This window comes from Phodopus roborovskii, unplaced genomic scaffold (assembly GCF_943737965.1).
Source record: "Phodopus roborovskii unplaced genomic scaffold, PHOROB, whole genome shotgun sequence".
NCBI lineage: Eukaryota > Metazoa > Chordata > Mammalia > Rodentia > Cricetidae > Phodopus > Phodopus roborovskii.
The window spans coordinates 4,308,502-4,328,328 of record NW_026126482.1 but is presented as its reverse complement, the minus strand read 5'-3'; the positions used below and the strand labels follow the sequence as shown (position 1 = coordinate 4,328,328).

The window sequence follows — 19,827 nt, the reverse complement described above, 5'->3', positions numbered from 1 at the left end:
GTTTTTGTTTGTTTGTTTGTTGTTGTTGTTTTATGAGAATACTGTGCTTAAGTAGCCTCTAACAGACACCGTGAGCAATATGCAGCCATCAAGCTGCAGCCCCCTAACCACAGGAATGGGGGGACTGGGAAGTTTCCTTTAGACATTTGGTTTGGGGTCTGCTATTGGCAATCACCAGCCAATAACCTTCTCAGAACATAGCTTTTGGTGGTGATTTAAGGGAAAGTTAGGTCTCCAGGAAAGCTGAAGACAGACCCTTCTAAACAGCATGGCAGGGTGTGTTCAGTTACCTACTTTTTCTGTCCAAGTCATCTCTGACTTCAAATCTGTCAAATTGTCCGCAGATAACAAAGACATAGAGTTAATAGGTTCCGTTGCACTGCTTCAAAGACCGGTCCAGAAGAAGAGCTCACAAAGTATGGCTAACACAGTTAAGCCTTCCAGAGAAAGGCACGCCCTTCTCAGGGAATGATACAGATGATGGTCTACAGCGTTTGCTTTTCAATAGAGTTATTCGTTTTTAAAATAATGTTCCTAGTTTTTGAGGATTTCACGCAAGGTATTTTGATCCCCCTCTCTCAATTCCTCCCAGACCGACTTCTATCTCCATCTATCCAAATACCTGCACCTCTTCTCCTCCCCACCGGCCTCTTTCCTCCCCTCCACCCATCAAGTCCAATTTGTGCCGAGTCCTATCTTGAGCTTGAGGCCTGCCTTGGGGTATGGCGGTGCACCAGGTGTCTTGCCGTTGAAGGGAAGAGCCCTTGCCTCTCCCGGCAGCAATCAAATGCCAATAGCGCCTCAGCGAGGGTGGGGCTTTGTGTCCACCTGTCCTTCTTCTTGCTGGCACTCTGTCTGACTTGGCCTATGCTGGTCTTGTGCATGCTGTGAACACTGCTGTGAGGGTATACGTGTGTCTGCTCTACCGGGTCTGGAAATCTCCATTTCTTGAAGTTATCTATCCCCTTCACACACGATCTTTTCTCTCCCTCTTCCGCATGGATCCCAGAGCTTTAAGGAGAGGGGTGCCATGGAGATATCCCAGGTAGTGCTGAACATTCCAAACTCTCGTTTTCTCCACATTGACCAGTTCTAGGTCTCCGAAGAATCTTCCCTGATGTGAGCCGAGTGATGAACTGGTCTGTGGATATGGAGATATGTTATTAGAAGCTGTTTTATGGCTAAGTTTATTTAGCAAAAGAATTCCAAGTATGTTTTCCCCTCCGGCCCATGAGCTCTCTAGCCTCAAGATTCATAGCCTCATTGGTAGTGTAAGGCATGGTTTCCATTTGTGAAGCCAGCCTTAAAAATGCAGTCAAGAAGTAACTGGGCCACTGTACAAGTCTCTGTATTTGTACAGGCATTGGGACTTTAAGATGATTTACTTGAAACTTGACTACTGAAGAAGCCATAACTCCAAAGATGTAAAAGATCATCTCTTCTCTTGTTGTGCAATGCCCATAGGCCAAGGGGCTCCACTTACATTACTGTCTCCGGAGCCAGAGGCTCAGAATGCTGTTGTCTGTCACCCTGGCAGGGGCAAGAGGAAGTAGCATCCTGTCAAGCCTTAAACTTCTACCTGGGATCCATGTGCCATGCCTGCCTACTTTGCATAAGCAGATATAAACAGTAGGGTCCAGGTCTCTGCAGAGAAGAGCAGTGAGCAGTTTGGTATATAACCCAGCCAGGGGCCTGCAGAGAAGAAGGTGAACAGTTGGGTACGTAACCCAGCCATGGGCCCATGTATGCCAAACTTGGCTTTCCACTGAATACTGAAAGGTGTTGGGTGGAGTTCACTCATCTTTTCTCTTTTTAATTAGCTCTTCATGGAATGCTCAAATTTAACCAAGCCCTGTATTTGATATTTGGAATGCAGTAGGGAGAAAAGATTAAAATATATAACACACACACACACTCTCCCCCCCCTGTGTGTGTGTGTGTGTGTGTGTGTGTGTGTGTGTACACAATTTGCTTATAACACACAGTAAGGGGAGAGTTAGGCAGATAAATAAAACTTGGAGACCATCTGTGACTGGGAAAGAAGAGCTGTCTTTGAAACGTTGGAACCAGTAGACAACAGCCTGATGTTTGTCTCCTTTAAAGCATTTCATTAGGGCGCTGAGACATTTATTGAGCACATACATCTGCAGAGTACCTGAGCTGATTACACTGTAATTGTGATGAAGCTTGTGGAAAAAAATGAGTGGAATATTGCAGACTCCTTATACTCTAATAGAAGAAATAGAATTATGTAAATGCAGAAAACCACTAGATACTTACCCCGAGAAGCAGCTGAAAGATCTATTAATTTATCTTTTTACTTGAAGAATAAGGAGACATTTCACAGAGGGGTGTTGTGGTTATTCTACCGTCATTGCATTTATACACCATCTAGCACGGGTCAGGCAGCCAATGGGTAGGCTTTGAGTGAAGTAACAATAGGAAGAATCCTGGCACGCTCAGCTGGAGAGTGCAGACTGGAGACTAGGATGTTTTCACAGAAGTCACAGCTGACAAGCTGGGGTCAGACAGTGTGGCCGGGTCACACTGTTGAGTGTCTTTGACAGTGTCTAGGAAGGTTTCATGAACACACCAGCTCACAAGCCACCGAGGTAGCTCTACTGGGGGCAGGACAATGACTGCAGTTACTGTTAAATTAGGTTAGAGACAACCTAAGTGACTGCAGTGTGCCTGTAAAGAAATGGTGAATCTGACTTACTCCCAAGGCATAGAATCTGAATCCACTTCCTGATGGTGATGGTAGTGGTAACAACGATGATGATAATGCCCTGTATGGACTGTTCTGTGCATCCTGGACCTCAGGTTCTAGACTGTGGGATCAGTTCCAGGCACTGAGAACCTCAGGTTCTGTGCATCCTGGACTGCAGGTTCTAGACTGCAGGATCAGTTCCAGGCATTGAGGTTCTCAGGTTCTGTGCATCCTAGACTGCAGGTTCTAGACTGTGGGATCAGTTCCAGGCATTGAGGATCTCAGGTTCTGTGCATCCTGGACTGCAGGTTCTAGACTATGGGATCGGTCCCAGGCATTAAGGATTTCAGGTTTTCTGCATCCTGGATCGCAGGTTCTAGACTATGGGATCTATTCCAGGCACCGAGGATCTTAGGTTCTGTACCAGGGGGAATCTTTAGGGATTGTGGTTATTTAGCAGCATTTCTGGCTTCAAGCCATTGGATGTGCACAACACATGCCCCCACCTCACCCCAGCATGGGAACATCCCCAAATATCTCCTAATACTGATATTTTCCTCTAGATTCAAAATCACCCCTATCTGAGACTTCCGGACCTGAACAGCCAATTTTGCTATTTTTTTTTTTTCCCAGAAAATATAGGCCCCTTAAAAAAACGCCTTGACCATTTAATGGAAAAGAGTAAAGGAAGAAGTTTCCTCTCATGGGTCTGGGCTCCTTTTACTGACCATGCCCAGCCGCCTCAAGTGAGAGAGCAGAAACAGCTGGACTGTTCATCTGGCATTTTGTTTTAAATGATGGATTTCATTTTGTTCTATTTTTTGTTATTTTATTCAGTGCTTTGCTGTATTAGTGCATGTAATTCTGTTTGTACTGTTTCACAGTGAGGACTTCCAAAGAAAGAGTATTCAGCGGTAAGACTGAACATCTCGGCTGTTGTATCAGTCTCACACATTTTCTGACCTTGGCTAGACTGGACAAGAAAAATGTCTAGTCATTGCTCGATACCTAGGTGTGCAGTTCTCTCCTGTAAAATCCGTTCATGCAACACACACAGCTCCCTGGGTGGTGGTCCCACGTTAGGTGCAGCAAGTGATAATCCAGAGGGACTAACACTGGATTTCTATGTTATATGCACACTCTCAATAATAAAATCACAAATATCAATGACGTAAATGGAAAGGCAAAACTGTAAAGGCAGCAAGCAGAGCCACGGAGTGCAGGGACCTTCCTTTCTTGGGGTGTTGTAAGAAGTACGGGTTTTTCCGCCTGCCGCCGCCTGGTCTTGTCCTGCCGCCACGCCAGCCCCAAATATCACACAGAGACTCTGTATTTGATATTATACTGTTGGCCAGTTACTACTTTCTTATCGGCTAGCTCTGTCTTAAGTATTAACCCATTTGTGTTAATCTATGTATTTCCACGTGGTCTTACCGAGAGCAGAGGAATGGTGGTTCTGTTCTCTCCAGGCTCTCAATCCTGACCCCTCCTTACTACTTCCTCTTTCCTCCTTGTCTCCTAGTCCCTCCTATCTTCCTTTCCTATTGGCCAACAGTGCTTTATTATTAACCAGTATGAGAAACATATATACATAATGGCATCTCCCATCAGGGTGTACTCGGTGGCAGGGCACTATGGGCCAGTCTGAGCAAGTCCTCCAGGTCTGACTCACTGGATACTCCATGGAAACCAAGTCTCAAGGGAATGTGTCACAAACTGTTCGCCAAGCGCTGTGGGCTTGTCATTCTCTTAGAGGACCGCTAAGGTCACTTCCAAAGTGGGGCCTTTGTGCAGCTTTTGCTCTAAATCACTAGCTGGCTTTGAAGAAAGGGGGTTGGAATGTGTGTGGAGCAGCGCTAAGATGGGAACATCAGGAAAATGTGTGTGTGCAGACGGTCACCTGCCTTCCCTCAGGGAGCTTAGGACAGCTGGGAAAATGTTTTCAGAGCACTCTGAACTCTCACTGGGGTGGCACGGGAGAGAGGCAAAGCTTTGAGTCCACTCTCTCACAGCTGTCTTGTTATCAGGGAGGGCTGACTGGCCCTCCTCCAGGCCCACGCCTGGGGAATAAGCCCCCAGAGCATAGGTTCCCTTTCACTCATGGTGGAGGCTGTGGCCTCTGGAATTTGCAGTTGATTTGAAAAACCAAGGGCTTTGTGTAACTTAATTGTGAGTGAGACGAGGTGAATTTTCTTTGAAATCGTCCATGTGTTCAAAGTGAAAGGGAAAAATGACTGCCAAAATTAGTTGTTTGAAACATAGGATTGGGACACCTTGCTGTGCTTCAAGCAAGAGTAATTTCATGTCTTCTCGCTTGAGGCTTCTGGACTTTAAATCTATGGGCTCCGAGGTTTCTGTTTCAGCTTTTGTTGTTGTTTTTAAACATGACAGCAAAAGCTGCCCGAGTTCCCCTAATTAAGGTAGCACCTAATCTCTCGTAAGCGCCTGTCATGCAGCAAGTATTAATAAGCACCGTCTGAAAGATTGCTTCTGCAGGGCTCGGGCTCTCCTCTTAAGATGAGAAAAATGACCTAAAAGAATCTGAAGATTATTTTTCCAGTGAAAAATCTAGGCCAGTTGACGGAATGCTCTTCTTTAAGTTGCACATGAACTCACATTTCCCAGATGCCAGGCCAGGTGTCAATGTTCTCAGTGTTCCTACAGAAAGGCTCACTCTAGATCATGCTGGAGAGCCAAGCTCCTTGGCATCTAGTCTGGCATCTGTATTCCACGTTGCTGTCTGGAGTGCTGGCTCCTGGGTGTTTCTCACCTTTAAATACTGAAACCCCCAGCATCCTCAGGAGGCCTGCTCAGGGCCACATGGGTGCCAAGGTTCTCAGAGCTCCTGTGCAAAGAAAAAAAAAAAAAAGGGCACAGTGTACCTCACCTGAGCATGACCCTCCTCATACTTTAAATCATCTCTCTATATCAGTTATAGTGTCTAATATAATGCAAATTCTGTGTGAATGTCATGCTATAGTGTTTAGGAAATAGTGACCAAAATATATTCAGAACAGATAGGTATGTATGTATTGTGTATGTGTATATGTGTATGTATGTATTGTGTATGTGTATATGTATGTATTATATATGTTTATATTGTATATGTGTGTATGTATGTACATATTGTGCATTCATGTATTGTTGCATACGTATGCATATGTGTTGTTCATGTATGCATGTATTATGTGTGTATGTATGTATTGTGAATGTGTTTATGCATGCATGTTTTGTGTATATATGTATGATTTATGTATGTGTATATGCTTGTATGTATTGTGTATATATGTATATATTGCGTATGTGTGTATGCATGATGTATTGTGTGTGTTTATATGTATGTATTATGTATGTATGCATGTACTGTGTGTGTTTGTATTATGTATTTTGTATGTATGTATGCACTGTATATGTATGTATGTGTGTATATGTATGTATCGTGTATGTATGTATGTATGTATATCTGCAGCTGGTGATTGGTTGAATCCTCAAATGCAGAGCCACAGATTCAGATGACAAGCTGTACTGTGATCAGTGGAGTCCCTTCATAGGTCTACAGGGAGTCAGGTAGGTACTGTATTCCCAAAGCATAGTGATTTTATATTGCATTTATAATTTACACACTGGCATTTTCCTTGTATTTTTATACTTGATACTGTTGTGTTTAAAAGCATTTCTTTCGTCAGTTCTAGAGCGTTGATTGTGTGTACCAGCTCTGGCAATGATGGTAACCCTCACTCATAAGTAGGCTCCCTATAGCAAAGCGTGTAAGTGTTCCAGACATATCCCTCGCTGCCACCATCCCTGGACAAGTTGAACATCTTGTCTCCAAAATTAGATTTTGTAATTGTTTTCAATTTTAGAATATTTGCACATGTATAATGAGACGTCCTGGAGATGGAACCTAATTCCAAACACAGAATTGATTTATGTGTCACATACACTGCGCACACATGGCCTGACGGCGATTTTATTCATTATTTTTCGTGTGTCTGCATTTTGGCTGTTCTTTGGCCTGGGCTTGGCATCTTACATGCAGTTCTTCCCTCTGAGAGGCCAGTGCTCAAGACGCTTCTGAGTTTGGAGTGTTTCAAGTATCATGGTTTGGAGTGGGGTGGACTAACCTGTAGCTACAGGCTACCCATGACTCTGCAAAGAGACTTTCTCTTTGCCGGGAGATCCCGGCCAATGGCAGATGGCTAGGCGGAATGAACTAGCTTCTGCACTTTGAGACCAGGTGACTCTGAGGTAGACACTATGTCATTATTCAAGTCTCCAAATCGGGATAGGACAATGGAGAGATAGAAGAGAAGGTCTTAGAGAGGCTCAGACTAAAGTGAGGCTGGGTATGATATTTGACCTGACAATTGGAGAATACAAATAAACAAGACAAGGTACAGAAAGCATGGGTCAGTCCCTACTGGTTCTTTCCTAGGAAATTGGGAAAGGGGGACACATGGAAAAATCACAGGTCCTAGAGTGACAACCAGAAGCTTATAAAAATGTGACAAGAAGTTGTCTAAGGGCGGCAGTAATTGATTTATACTCAAAAATGATAATTGCAGAATCATCATGGGAGATTACAGGAAGCTGGAGGGATGTAGGGGAGCTGAATCAGAAAGCCAGTGTAAGAATGAGAGAGAGAGATGGAGAGAGAGAGAGAGAGAGAGAATGGACTCTAACATTAAGTGCAGCTGTTGATAGAGAATGATCAAGAAGACACAGAGTCAATAAAAACTCTACCTACTCATATATGTACATTTCCTTAGCTACGTGCATCAGTTAGGGGCAGAACCTACTGTTGTACATGTGACCCAGAGTTGGAAATGGATCACACATGTTGGTTTGATTCTTGCACATGGATAAGTGGGGGCTAAAAGGGACTGTCCCTGGGAAGTTCTGTCCACACTCGTATGTAGCTCTTCCTTGCAACAGCTCAATGTGGTCTTCAGGTCATTAATGCCTAGTTTGCCTGTGTACTCTCTTCTTTCTGGCCAAGTTGAAGGGCAAACGGCACAGGTGGTCAGCACAGGCGCTGAGTGTGAGGACTCTGGGTGGCTAGGCCTTTCCACTGGCTGCAAAGGCAGCTGGGAAACAAACAGTCTAAGGGGCAAGATTAAAGAAAAAATGTCAAGTTCAAGGATTTAAGCCATAATACGTTTTCTTTGTCACAGAGAAACTTTAAAAACATTATTTTATGTTTATGGATGTTTTTTTTCTGCATGTATGTATGTGCACCATGTTCATGTAGTCACTGTGAACACAAGAAGATGCCGTCAGATCCCGAGTTACAGATGCTTGTGAGCTGCCATGTGGGTGCTAGGAATTAAAGCTGGGTCCTCTGGAAGAGCAGCCGGTGCTCTTAACTGCTGAGCCACATCTTTGCCCCTAGGAACTGTTCCATGATGTTTCTTAGAGGCAGTGATAATAAATGGAATTGTGAGTTTAGAGGCTCAAGTGAAGGCGGGGTGCGGATTACTCTTTGTGTTGTGATGTTCGGAACAGTTCAACCCAATGCCAGCTCTCCTCCTAGTCTGAGACAGGACTTTCATTTATAAAGCTGTGTCCAGAAGTACAAGATAAGGGAACTGAGCTGGAGTTGGCCCTGAGCTACACTCCCCTGAGACTGTGGTTGGCCCTGAGCTACACTCCCCAGAGACTGTGGTTGGCCCTGAGCTACACTCCCCAGAGACTGTGGTTGGCCCTGAGCTACACTCCCCCGAGACTGTGGTTGGCCCTGAGCTACACTCCCCTGAGACTGGAGTTGGCCCTGAGCTACACTCCCCTGAGACTGTGGTTGGCCCTGAGCTACACTCCCCGGAGACTGTGGTTGGCCCTGAGCTACACTCCCCGGAGACTGTGGTTGGCCCTGAGCTACACTCCCCAGAGACTGTGGTTGGCCCTGAGCTACACTCCCCTGAGACTGTGGTTGGCCCTGAGCTACACTCCCCCGAGACTGTGGTTGGCCCTGAGCTACACTCCCCTGAGACTGTGGTTGGCCCTGAGCTACACTCCCCTGAGACTGTGGTTGGCCCTGAGCTACACTCCCCGGAGACTGTGGTTGGCCCTGAGCTACACTCCCCTGAGACTGTGGTTGGCCCTGAGCTACACTCCCCCGAGACTGTGGTTGGCCCTGAGCTACACTCCCCGGAGACTGTGGCCTCACCTCTCCTCCAGGCCAGTGGCCAGCAGTTCAGGGTTTGGAAGCAGTCAGCTGGTGTGGGATGCCTTCACGGTTCTCAGCGCCCTCCCTGAGGCAGAGCTGCCTCCTTTGTGTGTCCCCTCAGCCGCAGGAAGTGGATGTGGTGCTTTTCTTCTGCACAGCAGTACCTTCCTCTGCCCACCGCCGCCACCGCTAAGTTATTCTTGGGGATGTAGGATCGATCGGGAGATAACAACGTTTGATAACACAGCAAGTTTTAATTTGTGCAGAGTTTTAAGTACTGGAAACTGGTGACTTTTCTCTTCACACATGAATGTACAAATGTGGTTTTTCTGAAACATAAAGGACTGTCAGGAGACTGGGGTGTGGTAAGGTCAAAACCGCTGGAACACTGATGCTGAGGGCTTGTGTGGCTGGGATCTACAGGGACGGTCAAGTTTCTCCCGTCCCCCATTACTGGCTCCTTTTCCCGACTTTCACTTGGGTTATGAATACTTCCTTTTTAACTTACTAAATCCTGTTTCCTTGGAGAGATGTTTGAAAAACTAATCTTTCTTGCTATTTATTTTATTTGGTTTCAGTTCTGTTTCAGAGTTGCTGGGGTGCCGATGTGTTATTTTCCCCTTTCTGGTCAGCTTTTCCCAAACTCATTCGGGTTTAACTGGTTAATTTCCCAACAGAATCTTCATGTTGACTGTACCTACCCTTACTTTTGAGGGAGCCCTTTATTTTGCTGTGAACAAAACATCTCTTAGTAAACAGAAAATAAGAGGAGGCTGGGCAGCCCCCAATCCCATGGGTGGACTACCACAAGAAAAGGGCACTGTTTCTGTTTCAAGACTGCCGCTTCAATCCATCAAGAAGGAGCAGATGAATGGCCAGAGCTCCTGAGAGAATGGCTCTCGTTTAATCTCAATGCTTGCCTTCATCGTGGCCGTGCCCTTTCTAAAGGGAGCCTAGAGTCGGGATAAGCTTACCCCAATTTAGCCTCGGTTAGGTACCCTTATTCGTGTTTGTGAATAAAAATGAACAGGGACCGAGATCCACCCAGACCCCATTCCCCTTCTCTAGCTCCCTAGGGGCCTGAGCTTTGACTGTCCCGAGCCCCAGGCCTGCCAACCTGATGTGTCTTCCCATCTTCCCATGTTAGTCAGCCTTCTGTCTCCATAACAAAGCCCCTGCCTGAGCGATCAGTTCAGAACAGGTTGACTGTGACTCATCCCTGTAAGGGAGCCCATTCATCTTCAGTGGCCTGTGGGAGGACATGGCACAGCACGTCCCATCAAGGGTGCATGGTTGAACAAAACTGCTCACCCTTGGTTGGGAGTAAAGAGCCTGGAGCCCTGCAATCCTCTAAAGGACCCACTCACAAATGACCTAAAGCTCTAACATTAGGCTCCACCTCTGAAGAGCCCCACCCTCTCCCAGTGGCTGCCCTCCAGGGACCCTTCGGACACATAGGACTTAGGGATGTTAAAATCTAGACTGAAGAAGTCTCCTCTCATTTCCTCCCAAGCACCTAAGGGATTTTTGCCCTGAATAACTTATCTGGGATTTGTGTCTTCAAACTCTGTTTAGAGCTGTGATGTCCCTATGTCCTCTGGGACACCATGGACAGTGACATCGTATACCTCACTGTCTTCCACTATGAGCTTCCTGACCCCTCATCAGATTTCCCTTGACTTGCTGACAGTCGCTGGCTCCCTGACGCTGCCCATGTCCCACTTCCGCGTTCCGAGCTCAGACTATCGTTTTTTCTCCAACGTTCGCTGCTCTTTCAAACTCTTGGCCAGCTTCTTGTCTTTCTCTCCCATCTGACTCCATCCCGCAGCCAACACAATCTAAGATAAACTGATCTGACCTCTTCCTGGCCTGAGGGTACTGACACTTTGATCTTGTTTTCAGTCCAATGTCCAAGCGTGTTGGCAGGCATCTGCTTCACGGGCGGAGCACTTAGGGCAGGCTCATGGCCGCCTGTGATGGAAGCAGCATCTGCTCCTGACAGGGAATGTCTCCCATGAGTCCAGAACCTGTAGACAAGATTCAAAGTTCAAAATCTGAAGTGTGGCATCTACCAAGAGCAAGTTGCTTCCAGACGACTGTCATTCAGAAACAGTGTAACCGAGCATTGAAAGTTGGGGATATCCCCGATTTTCTGTTATGTCCCCACTCTGTGCTTGGTTGATTCCAGTCTGTGCCGTGGAATCCAGAAATGTGACTCCGGAAACCTCATCTTCACTCCAGGGTGGAGTGGCTTCCTCTCTTCTAAGTAACCCCCATCCCCAACACACATGCAAGTGTCTCTAGAATGTCTCTCTTTCTACCAAAGCCCCTTCGGGCAAACATGGAAGTTTGCTCTGTCCATTGGATAAATTCTAATAGTATTTGCCTCCATGGAATACTCAATTAATAATAATCTCCCCAAACCTGGTGAATTTTGGCAACTCTGGATACGGGAAAGGCGATTTTAAAAGACAGAAGAAAACCCGGTTCTCAGAGCAGATCGCCTGTCTGTCATTACAGTGTGGGCTGACTGAGTGTATCAGCCTCTCTGATCTGACTCCCTGTCAGCAACTTCGGGGTGATTTGTAACCCAGGAAGGATACAGCTGAAGAGCAAGTGTGTATTGTAGAGGCATACCTACACGTTTCCTATCTACAGTGTTCTTTGATGTATTCATACAATGCAGCACCATGCAAGAAGTGATGTGGTAATGATCTCAGGGTTGCGGAGAGGAGGAGTTGTCTTGCCAAGTCTCTGCTCAATAAGGAGCTTCCTGAAGGGCAGAGGAAGTAGGAAGTAGCTTGACTCAGCTGTATGAACGGCAGGGAGTAAGTAGGAAGTGGCTCCCCCTCAGCTGCATGAAGGGCAGAGAGGAAGTAGGAAGTGGCTCCCGCTCACTTGGACATTAAGCTAGATAACTCAACTATAGACCCCTCCCTCACGTGTTGTTAGTAAAAGTGAGCATTCTGACCAAGATTGTCCTCAGTAGAAATTCTATTTATTAACAGGATTTATCCTAGTATAGTGATGCTTGAAGGGGGGGGGTAAGCGCCTCAGATGTGGAAGATGTTCAGTGCCACTGTGTTTATTGTACGTTAATGGATAGAAACAATCCCCAAATGTATAGTCAGTGAGAGACGAATGTTGACCTTTAGTGGGTTCTCTGTAGAAAGAAAGAAAAGGTAACTGAAAAATTCCTCAGAAGGGAAAGAAAACAGTCTTGAAAAATGTGATCTAGGCTATCATTCTTTAAAAAGATAAGTCCATCAAATGCCGAGGAACAGAGGAGCTAGTTTGGTGGTGGAGCCCTTGCCTGGCATCTGTGAGCCCCGAGTTTGATCCTCACCACTGACAAAGAAACTAACGCTCAGGATACCCCAAACATGACTGGTAGGAATGTGAACCCTCTGAGCAGAGTTGGTCCTGGCAACTCCATGAGCATGGCACTGTTGGGATAGACACACTCAGGTGAGTGAAGCTGAGCCCCTGTGACCTGGGCAAAGGTCACACTGCTGGGACCTTCTTTTTGTTTATTTTTTTCAAGACAGGGTTTCTCTGTGTAACATTCCTGGCTGTCCTGGAACTCGCTTTGTAGACCAGGCTGGCTTTGAACTCACTGAGCTCCTCCTGCCTCTCCCTGCTGAGTGCTGGGAATAAAGGTGTGCGCCACCACCGTACGGCTGTGCAAAGCATCTTTATCTGGCTTTGCATGGTGGTCAAGATCTCTTTCTGGTTTCTAAAACCTGGAAGGAAGCATTTAGACCAACGTCAACCATTTGTGAATGTCAGCTCTGGGCTGAGGCCTAAGCTCACCACTTGCTTGGGGCCCTAGGGTTTGTTTTCCTTATCCTTACTGACTAGTGAAATAAATAGTGAAATAAATAAATATTAGCTTAGGCTACAAGCCCCAAATGCAGTATTCCTGGAAGGCGAAGCCTAAGCTTAAGCTTGACACAGTTAGGGCAGCAGGGCAGCAGGTTGTGAAGCATCCATGATAGTGCATGGAGATTTTACCTGCACCATTTCACTTCCCTTAGCTCTTGAACCTAGTTTTAACCTTGACTATGAGGACACTGTGCAGCCCAGAGCAAAGATGCCGATGACTTAGGTTGCCTCTGCTCCTTTCCTGGCCCCACAACCATAGATTTCTCTGTGGTACAGAAAATACTTTCGACCCCAGAGTTTCCCTAAGTCAACAGTTGAGCCCAAGGAATAGACATTTTACTGTGCCTTTCGTCGGTCACCGGTGGCCCTCCAAACAATAGGGGCCTTGCACATACGAGTCCAGTAGGGTCTGGTGCTGTAAGGGCTGCACGATGCCCATCCCACACGGCAGATATACATGCAGCATTCCAATATCCCGGCCGGCCCCGGTTTCAGCTCCCCCTGCCCAGGGATTTTGTGCTGCTTCTCTGGGCTTCAAGTGAGATCTGGTTTCTCTCATTATTTTCCCACAGTGCTGCAAAGCTGTGGCCCGTTCGTCAGGGACATTGTGGGTCTTCACCTGCCACGTTGTCCTGCTAGAAAGAGCAGCAGCCCAGAGCTGTTAACCCCAGGCTTGGGCCATTTCGTTGGAGGTCAGCTTTCTGGTTTGAACTTCCATGTTCTCAGGATGAAATTCAAGTGTTTGCATAGGAATCTGAAGCCCAGCTTCCAGGTGTCTAAGAGGAAGTCTTGGTCTCCAGCGGCTTTTCATTTTTTAAACTTCTTTTTTGGGGGGAGGGAGTGTTATTGGGTTATATACTAAGTTCTTTTGACCTCCAGTTTCCACTTTTCTTTCGAAGTTTATTTTATGTGTTGTTGTGGTTTTCAAGATTTCTTGGAATTGGGAAAGTCAAGAAAAGGTGTGGATAAGGGCTCCTGTAGCTTGGCTCTGCAGAACTTTCTCGGGCTCTCTCTCTCTCTCTCTCTCTCTCTCTCTCTCTCTCTCTCTGCCGGTCTCAGGTTCTCTCTCTATTCATTGGCCTTTGACTTATTTTCTGTCTTCCCAGTTTTAGATTTGTTGAAGCAAAGACCTAGCTTATTTTTTTCTAGAAAAGGCATTACTTTTGCAAACTCTTTGTAGTCAGTAGGTTTGCACTCTTGAAGCTGGCCTGTTTTTAATGCAGGGCACATGGTGATGGCTGTCTGAACTCCAGGTAGGCGTTTGAAGGTTAAAGACCGGGCTAGAACTGTCAGGGCCACAGCGGTCTGCACAGTTGGCTGAATGAACCAGCAAGCTTGGGCAAGTTTGGCTCTTAACTTTGTTCCGTTGGCAATGGTGCAATAGGATTCCAAACCGGCAAATTAGCTGTTCGTTTATGGTAATTTTTTTTCTCAAAAACAGAGACTTCCACATCCAGACACTGATTTGTGCTTGATTACATTCTGTTCCTTGCATTCAGACCGAATGCAGACAACAGATATGCAGAGCGTGCGGCTCGTGGAGTGAATGCAGATGCAGGACCCAGTCAGGTGCGATCTCTCAGGACCGCCACTCCGCTTGGCGTTTTCTGTGGGTACAAAGACGAAACTTCATGGCAGGCATGAGAAGACAGTTTCCCATTACCCCTGTGCATTTCCAAAGTCTGATCTTCACAGGCAGGCTCTTGGTTGCTGTTCTTTTTTGAAGCGGGGTTGGCTATAGGTGAACTGTCTAAGCAACGGATGCAGGTATGCTTAAGGAAGCCACTCATTTCTGAACTGTCCTGCGTTTGCTTAGCCCAACCACAAACGGAAGCCTGTTTCCTTTTTGTTTGTTTGTTTGTTGGGTTGTTTTTGTTTTATTTATTTATTTATTTATTTATTTATTTATTTATTTATTTTGAGATAGGGATTCTCTGCATAGCAGTCCTAGCTGTTCTGGAACTCACTTTGCAAACCAGGCTACCCTTGAACTCACAAAGACCCACCTACCTTTGCCTCTTGAGTGCTGGGATTAAAGGTGTGCGCCACCACTGCCTGGTTGAAAGCCTGCTTCCTTTATCTTTTTAACCCGGGCACGGAACCTTGTCCAGTCAAATGTTCTCTAGCAGTGTCTGTCCAGTGATTTGCAAATGATCAGAGGACCAAGCTCAGGCTCAGACAGACTGTCCAGAAAAATCCTGGGAGGGTAAAAGCCACCAACTTTCTCGATCCATCACTAGTCTCAAAGATTCTAATGCAAAACCTCTCTTACCAAATGCAGGGAAAGTAGACGGGGGACACATTTCAGAAACAGCCTGTCATCTGCTTAGACATCAGGGGGTTTTCAACTCCAGGGTAGTCTGTAGGGTTCTTCGTGTTTCAGGGGTGCATGTGCAGATCAAGATGAGCCATTCACAGCCTACAGTGCTGGAGGATGGTGTTTTCCCTCCCCTGAGAAGCCAATCACTGTACCCACCTCAACACTCCCTAGACACCTTACCACAGAGGGGCTTGCCCTGAGAGATGCTCAAAGGTGATGCATCCTCTTCAGTGGCAGCAGACTGTTCTTCAGAATGTCCCAACTACAGCCCACTGGAGGCTTTTGCTGTATTCGTCAAGCGTGGTGAGGCCAACAGTAGCAGGGAGGAGCATTGCGAAGTGAGTTTACAACTCAGAGCTTCTAAGAGGGAAATGTCATGCTACAGAGAGACCCCTGGTCAGTCAGGATGTAGAGGACACAGAGAGATGAGGGTAAGAACTTACCCTATTGTTTCCATGAGGAGGAACCAGGCAGGCAGGGGAGGCAGATCTAGGACTGTCTGACTGCAGTAAATCAGCAGGCTCCAGCCTTCCATGATCCCCTGACTTCTGTGGCATCCGGCCTTAGCGTGATAGGAAAGGCAGACTGGGACCTGGCGTGTGAAGGCCACACAAGGAAGGTGACTTGGAGGTGTAGGCTGTGTTGATCTATGTGTGGAAGATGCACTGGTGGGCAGGGCATCTACTGTCTCTGGAGACTGGGCAGCAGGTCCCAGGGGGCCAAAGCACCAGCCCACAGAAAACAAAGGGAAGTATGGCCAATACATCTGGTGCGTATGGTCAGTACGTCCAGCGGCTTACAAGTACTATCGCTCCCTCCACTGAAGGCATTGTTGGTATTGAGAAGAAAGGTCATTTCCCGGATGGCCATTTTAATCTATGTGTTATGTTGGACTTAGAAACATCTAAAAATCCAAACAAATGTACAGGATATGTTATCATGTAGCCCTGCTGAGAGAAAGCTATGTCTCTCTGCACGTCTTTTTCTTTTATATTCAGACAAAAAATGAGCTAAAATGTTTCCACACACACCTCCTGTTTATCAGCCATGTTACTGGAACTACGCCAAATTCGGTTGCAGTGTGCATTCCTAGCAACTCAGACTTTGTATTAGTGTTATAATACAGTTTTCAAGTTCTCATCCGAGTTTCTCGTACCACACTGCGACGTCCTCTCACCTCTCGTTTTTTTACAGTGTCTGCTCAACTGCGCGCACAGACACACTAAGACACAAATCACAGAATGCGCAGACAGGCTGCTGTCAAATTATATAGACATTCATTGTCCCCACCGGGGGGGGGGAGCTTTTCTCCCCTCCCGACTTCGATGCGCTCCGTGTTCCATTATATGAAAATGTTCGTAGAAAAATGGTCTTAATTCCCACAACCTTGCCAGCGGTATCAATCTTCCAGGCTTTGGAACATCACTAATGAAGGGAGCAGCAGCTGAATTAATATTCCTCTGATAAATGGCAGAGGTTTGTGATGCTCCGTTTGTCAACGGCGACTTTCCACAACGTGAAAAGACTTTTGAAAAATTGTCTTGCTTTTCCACCAGTGCCAGGATGGACCTCAGGAGCCTTCCCCATGCATGGTTGCCGTGACCTCAGCCCTTATCCATTTGCCCTAAGTTGTATGAGGGACTGGTTCTTAGCTCGTGGGTAAGGGGACAAAGGCTGTGCGTTGGTGAGCACCGAGGAGGAGAGAGTGAGTTCTTTGGTCGGACGGACCTAAACAGGACGTTACTGTGTACAAGGGCTCCAGGGTGCAGCTGGGAGGTGAGTTAGAGCTGGATTCCTGGAGAATTCTCCATGGTCTTCTACTCAGAACACAGCACTGTTGTGATTCTCACAGCAGCCTGACTGGGGCCAGAGGACAACCAGAGACAAAACCAAATGAAGCCAATGTGTTTCTAACCCCTGCCAAGGTGTGTGTGTGTGTGTGGGGGGGGGTTATGACAACACACAGAATATTTGAAGATAACAACTTTCCATCCGTGGGGGTCAAGGCGGACCCTGGAATCTTGAGAAATATGTAGCCTTGACTGCACCTCCCTTGAGTGTTCTGGGTAGCACACTGGTAGCTGGTGGCCTTACAGCTGCTCTGGGCGCCTCACAAGAGAGCCGGAGGCAGGAAAGCTTTCTTGACAATGCTCGGAAGCGCGGGAGTAGCGTGTCCCCACCTCCATCCCTGCTAGAAGCAGATCGCAAACCAGAGGTGGCCGGGTGTTAGCAGGGACTTGTCTGCACAGCTACACTTGGCAGCGTTTCCATTGTTTGTGAACACAGACGAGCAAGACACAAGATGAACACAACTGGCGGGCTGGCCTTGGCCTTGGCGTTGTGTGGCTTCTAAGTTGGCTGTGCAAGGACATGTTGGCAGAGTCAAGCCAGAGTATATTATTAAACACAACTTACATGCACTCCAATTTAGAGACCGCTTTCAGAATTACTGATAATAGCAGTGGGTTCCCCCTGCATACTTTGTTTAAGACACAACTAGCTGGGGAATGTCCAACTGTTGTCACTACAAACTACAGTAATCCCCACAGGGGGAAATGGATCTTGGAGTTTGGTGGGTGGATTATCGTTATATTGAATAGGGATTCAAGCTGTATCAGAACCTGACAAAACAACCTTTGTTTTTGTAATTGCTTTACATGGAAATAATTAAGGATGAGGAGAAGGACCCGAAGCGTGCTGGGGGGATGAGGTGGGGGTGGGGTTGAAATCGCACTCCCTTGGGTGGAAGCACAACACGGACACCCCTCTGTAGCAAGCCTTTGCCTTGCCTGGGCGTTTGACTCTGCCCGTTCTCTCTGCCTTGCCTTCCTCTGCCCTTGCGCCTTCTGCACCGTCACTACGGGCAGTTTGTTCATTCCACACACTTCACGGGCATGTGTGCTCCGTGTCTGAAAGACGTGAATTCCCACGTGTGGCGTTCCTGCCCATCTGATGTTCAGTATTCTGGAGTCTTCTCATACACTTTTATCTTTCCGAATCTACTTTGGTTGCCAACTTTGGACAACTTGAGTAGTCAGTAGATACAGTGACTGGACGAAATGTAGTGGAGTGAATATAGAGGCATGTATTTTGAGGTTTTGGGTTAAAAATTAATCCATGTATGGAAAATAATTAAGCTAATGCTCTAATATAAAGGGATCCCAATAATGTCATAGGGCCTATCCATTAGTGTATATGAAGCACATTGAAGTTTGTAATGCGTTTTCATATCCCTAATCTCACTCCAGTCCCATAAGATAACAACCGGGCATTCTCTAATGCAACTCCCAAATGTAAGCAGATCCAGAGGCTCGAAGAAGTGAGTGAAAGGGCGAAGATAAGGATCTCAGGTCTCCTAACTCTCAGCATCACTTACAGTCCCCAGAGAAACAGGTGTCCTGGATTTGTGCCAGGAGGTCAGTGACAGGGAACTCTTATGGTGTGCATAGAACCACAGGTCTTGGGAGCTGTACATGCAGTTACAGAAAATGGAAATGCCATTATAACCCTCACATGTTGGTGATAATTGACTAACACAGCATTGTGCAGACGCTTTGTAAATCAGTGTAATCAGTCAAAATGTTAAGCACAGGCCTTCCTTAGGATTTACCAATCTCACACAAGAGCAAAGGAGGCGTGCGGCCCCACACAAAAATGTGCCCACGAGTTCTCACAGCTGCATTTTTCTTATTGGTCAAGAGTCACAAATCCTTCATTGGGCAGGGGGACAGACAAACAGTGCATGCCATGTCTGCACAATTTAGGATCACTCTACAACGAAAAGGAGGTGTCCACTCACATGGCGGTGAGAGTTAATGTCAAAACACGATGCCAAATGCAAGTCATGAGTTACATTGGCTGCAATGGCATGGGATGCCAAGGCTTGTCAACTCAAGAGTGGAAAAGCAAATTTGTGGATTTCTGGGGCTGGGAGTGGCAGAAATGGGAGAAAAACACTATCTGGGGCAAGGCAAATGTCTTAAAATTAGGTTGTAGCAGTGATGGCAACGCTCTGTGATCACATCAAACCCTCTGAAATTACCCATTGGGAATGTATGTGAATTAAAGTTCAGCTGAAGCCATTAAACTACAGAACGACTCTTCTTCCAACCCTAGGCCCAGCTTCTGTCATCAGCAACGACGATGACTCAGCCAGCCCCCTCCACCACATCTCCAACGGGAGCAATACTCCATCCTCTTCCGAGGGCGGTCCTGATGCTGTCATTATTGGAATGACCAAGATTCCTGTTATTGAAAACCCCCAGTATTTTGGCATCACCAACAGCCAGCTCAAGCCAGACACATGTAAGTACAGCTGTTTATACTTACTGACCCATTTGCTGCGTAGCTGCTTCTATGGTTCTGTTTGTCAGGGCCTCTGACAAGGTTGGCTGGGTCTGAGGGCAGCGCGAAATACTTGAGGATTGTTGCACTTTTTGGCCTACAGGCTAGATGCTTTCATTGGTTACTTAGGGAATTCTCAGGGTTTGTCCCCTGCTGGGCTGGGATCTGTGGGCACATATGGACTTTTCTTGGAATCCATTTTCCACAATCATTTGTCAACGTGAAGTTATAATCAAGCATGCTTATCTGGAGAAGGATGGAGACAAAAAACAGAAGTGTCACTAGAATGCATATCCATAATTTATACTTGACAGGCAATTGTAACTTAAATCTGGCTCACTGAAAGCAATTAAAGCATGCATTCTAGGCAGTCAGGAAGGCTCTGTGTTTCATACAGGTGGT

The 19,827-nt window shown here is 46.6% G+C and overlaps 1 protein-coding gene across 1 annotated transcript in view; it reads left to right on the top strand.

Moving 5' to 3' along the window:
- The window catches only part of Ntrk2 (neurotrophic receptor tyrosine kinase 2), a 320,583-nt gene that overhangs the window by 158,164 nt on the left and 142,592 nt on the right, over nucleotides 1-19,827 (top strand). Inside the window, exon 12 of the mRNA XM_051194182.1 lies at nucleotides 19,198-19,386. Within this exon, the coding sequence (XP_051050139.1) occupies nucleotides 19,198-19,386 (189 nt within the window). The remainder of the gene's footprint in view (nucleotides 1-19,197; nucleotides 19,387-19,827) is intronic.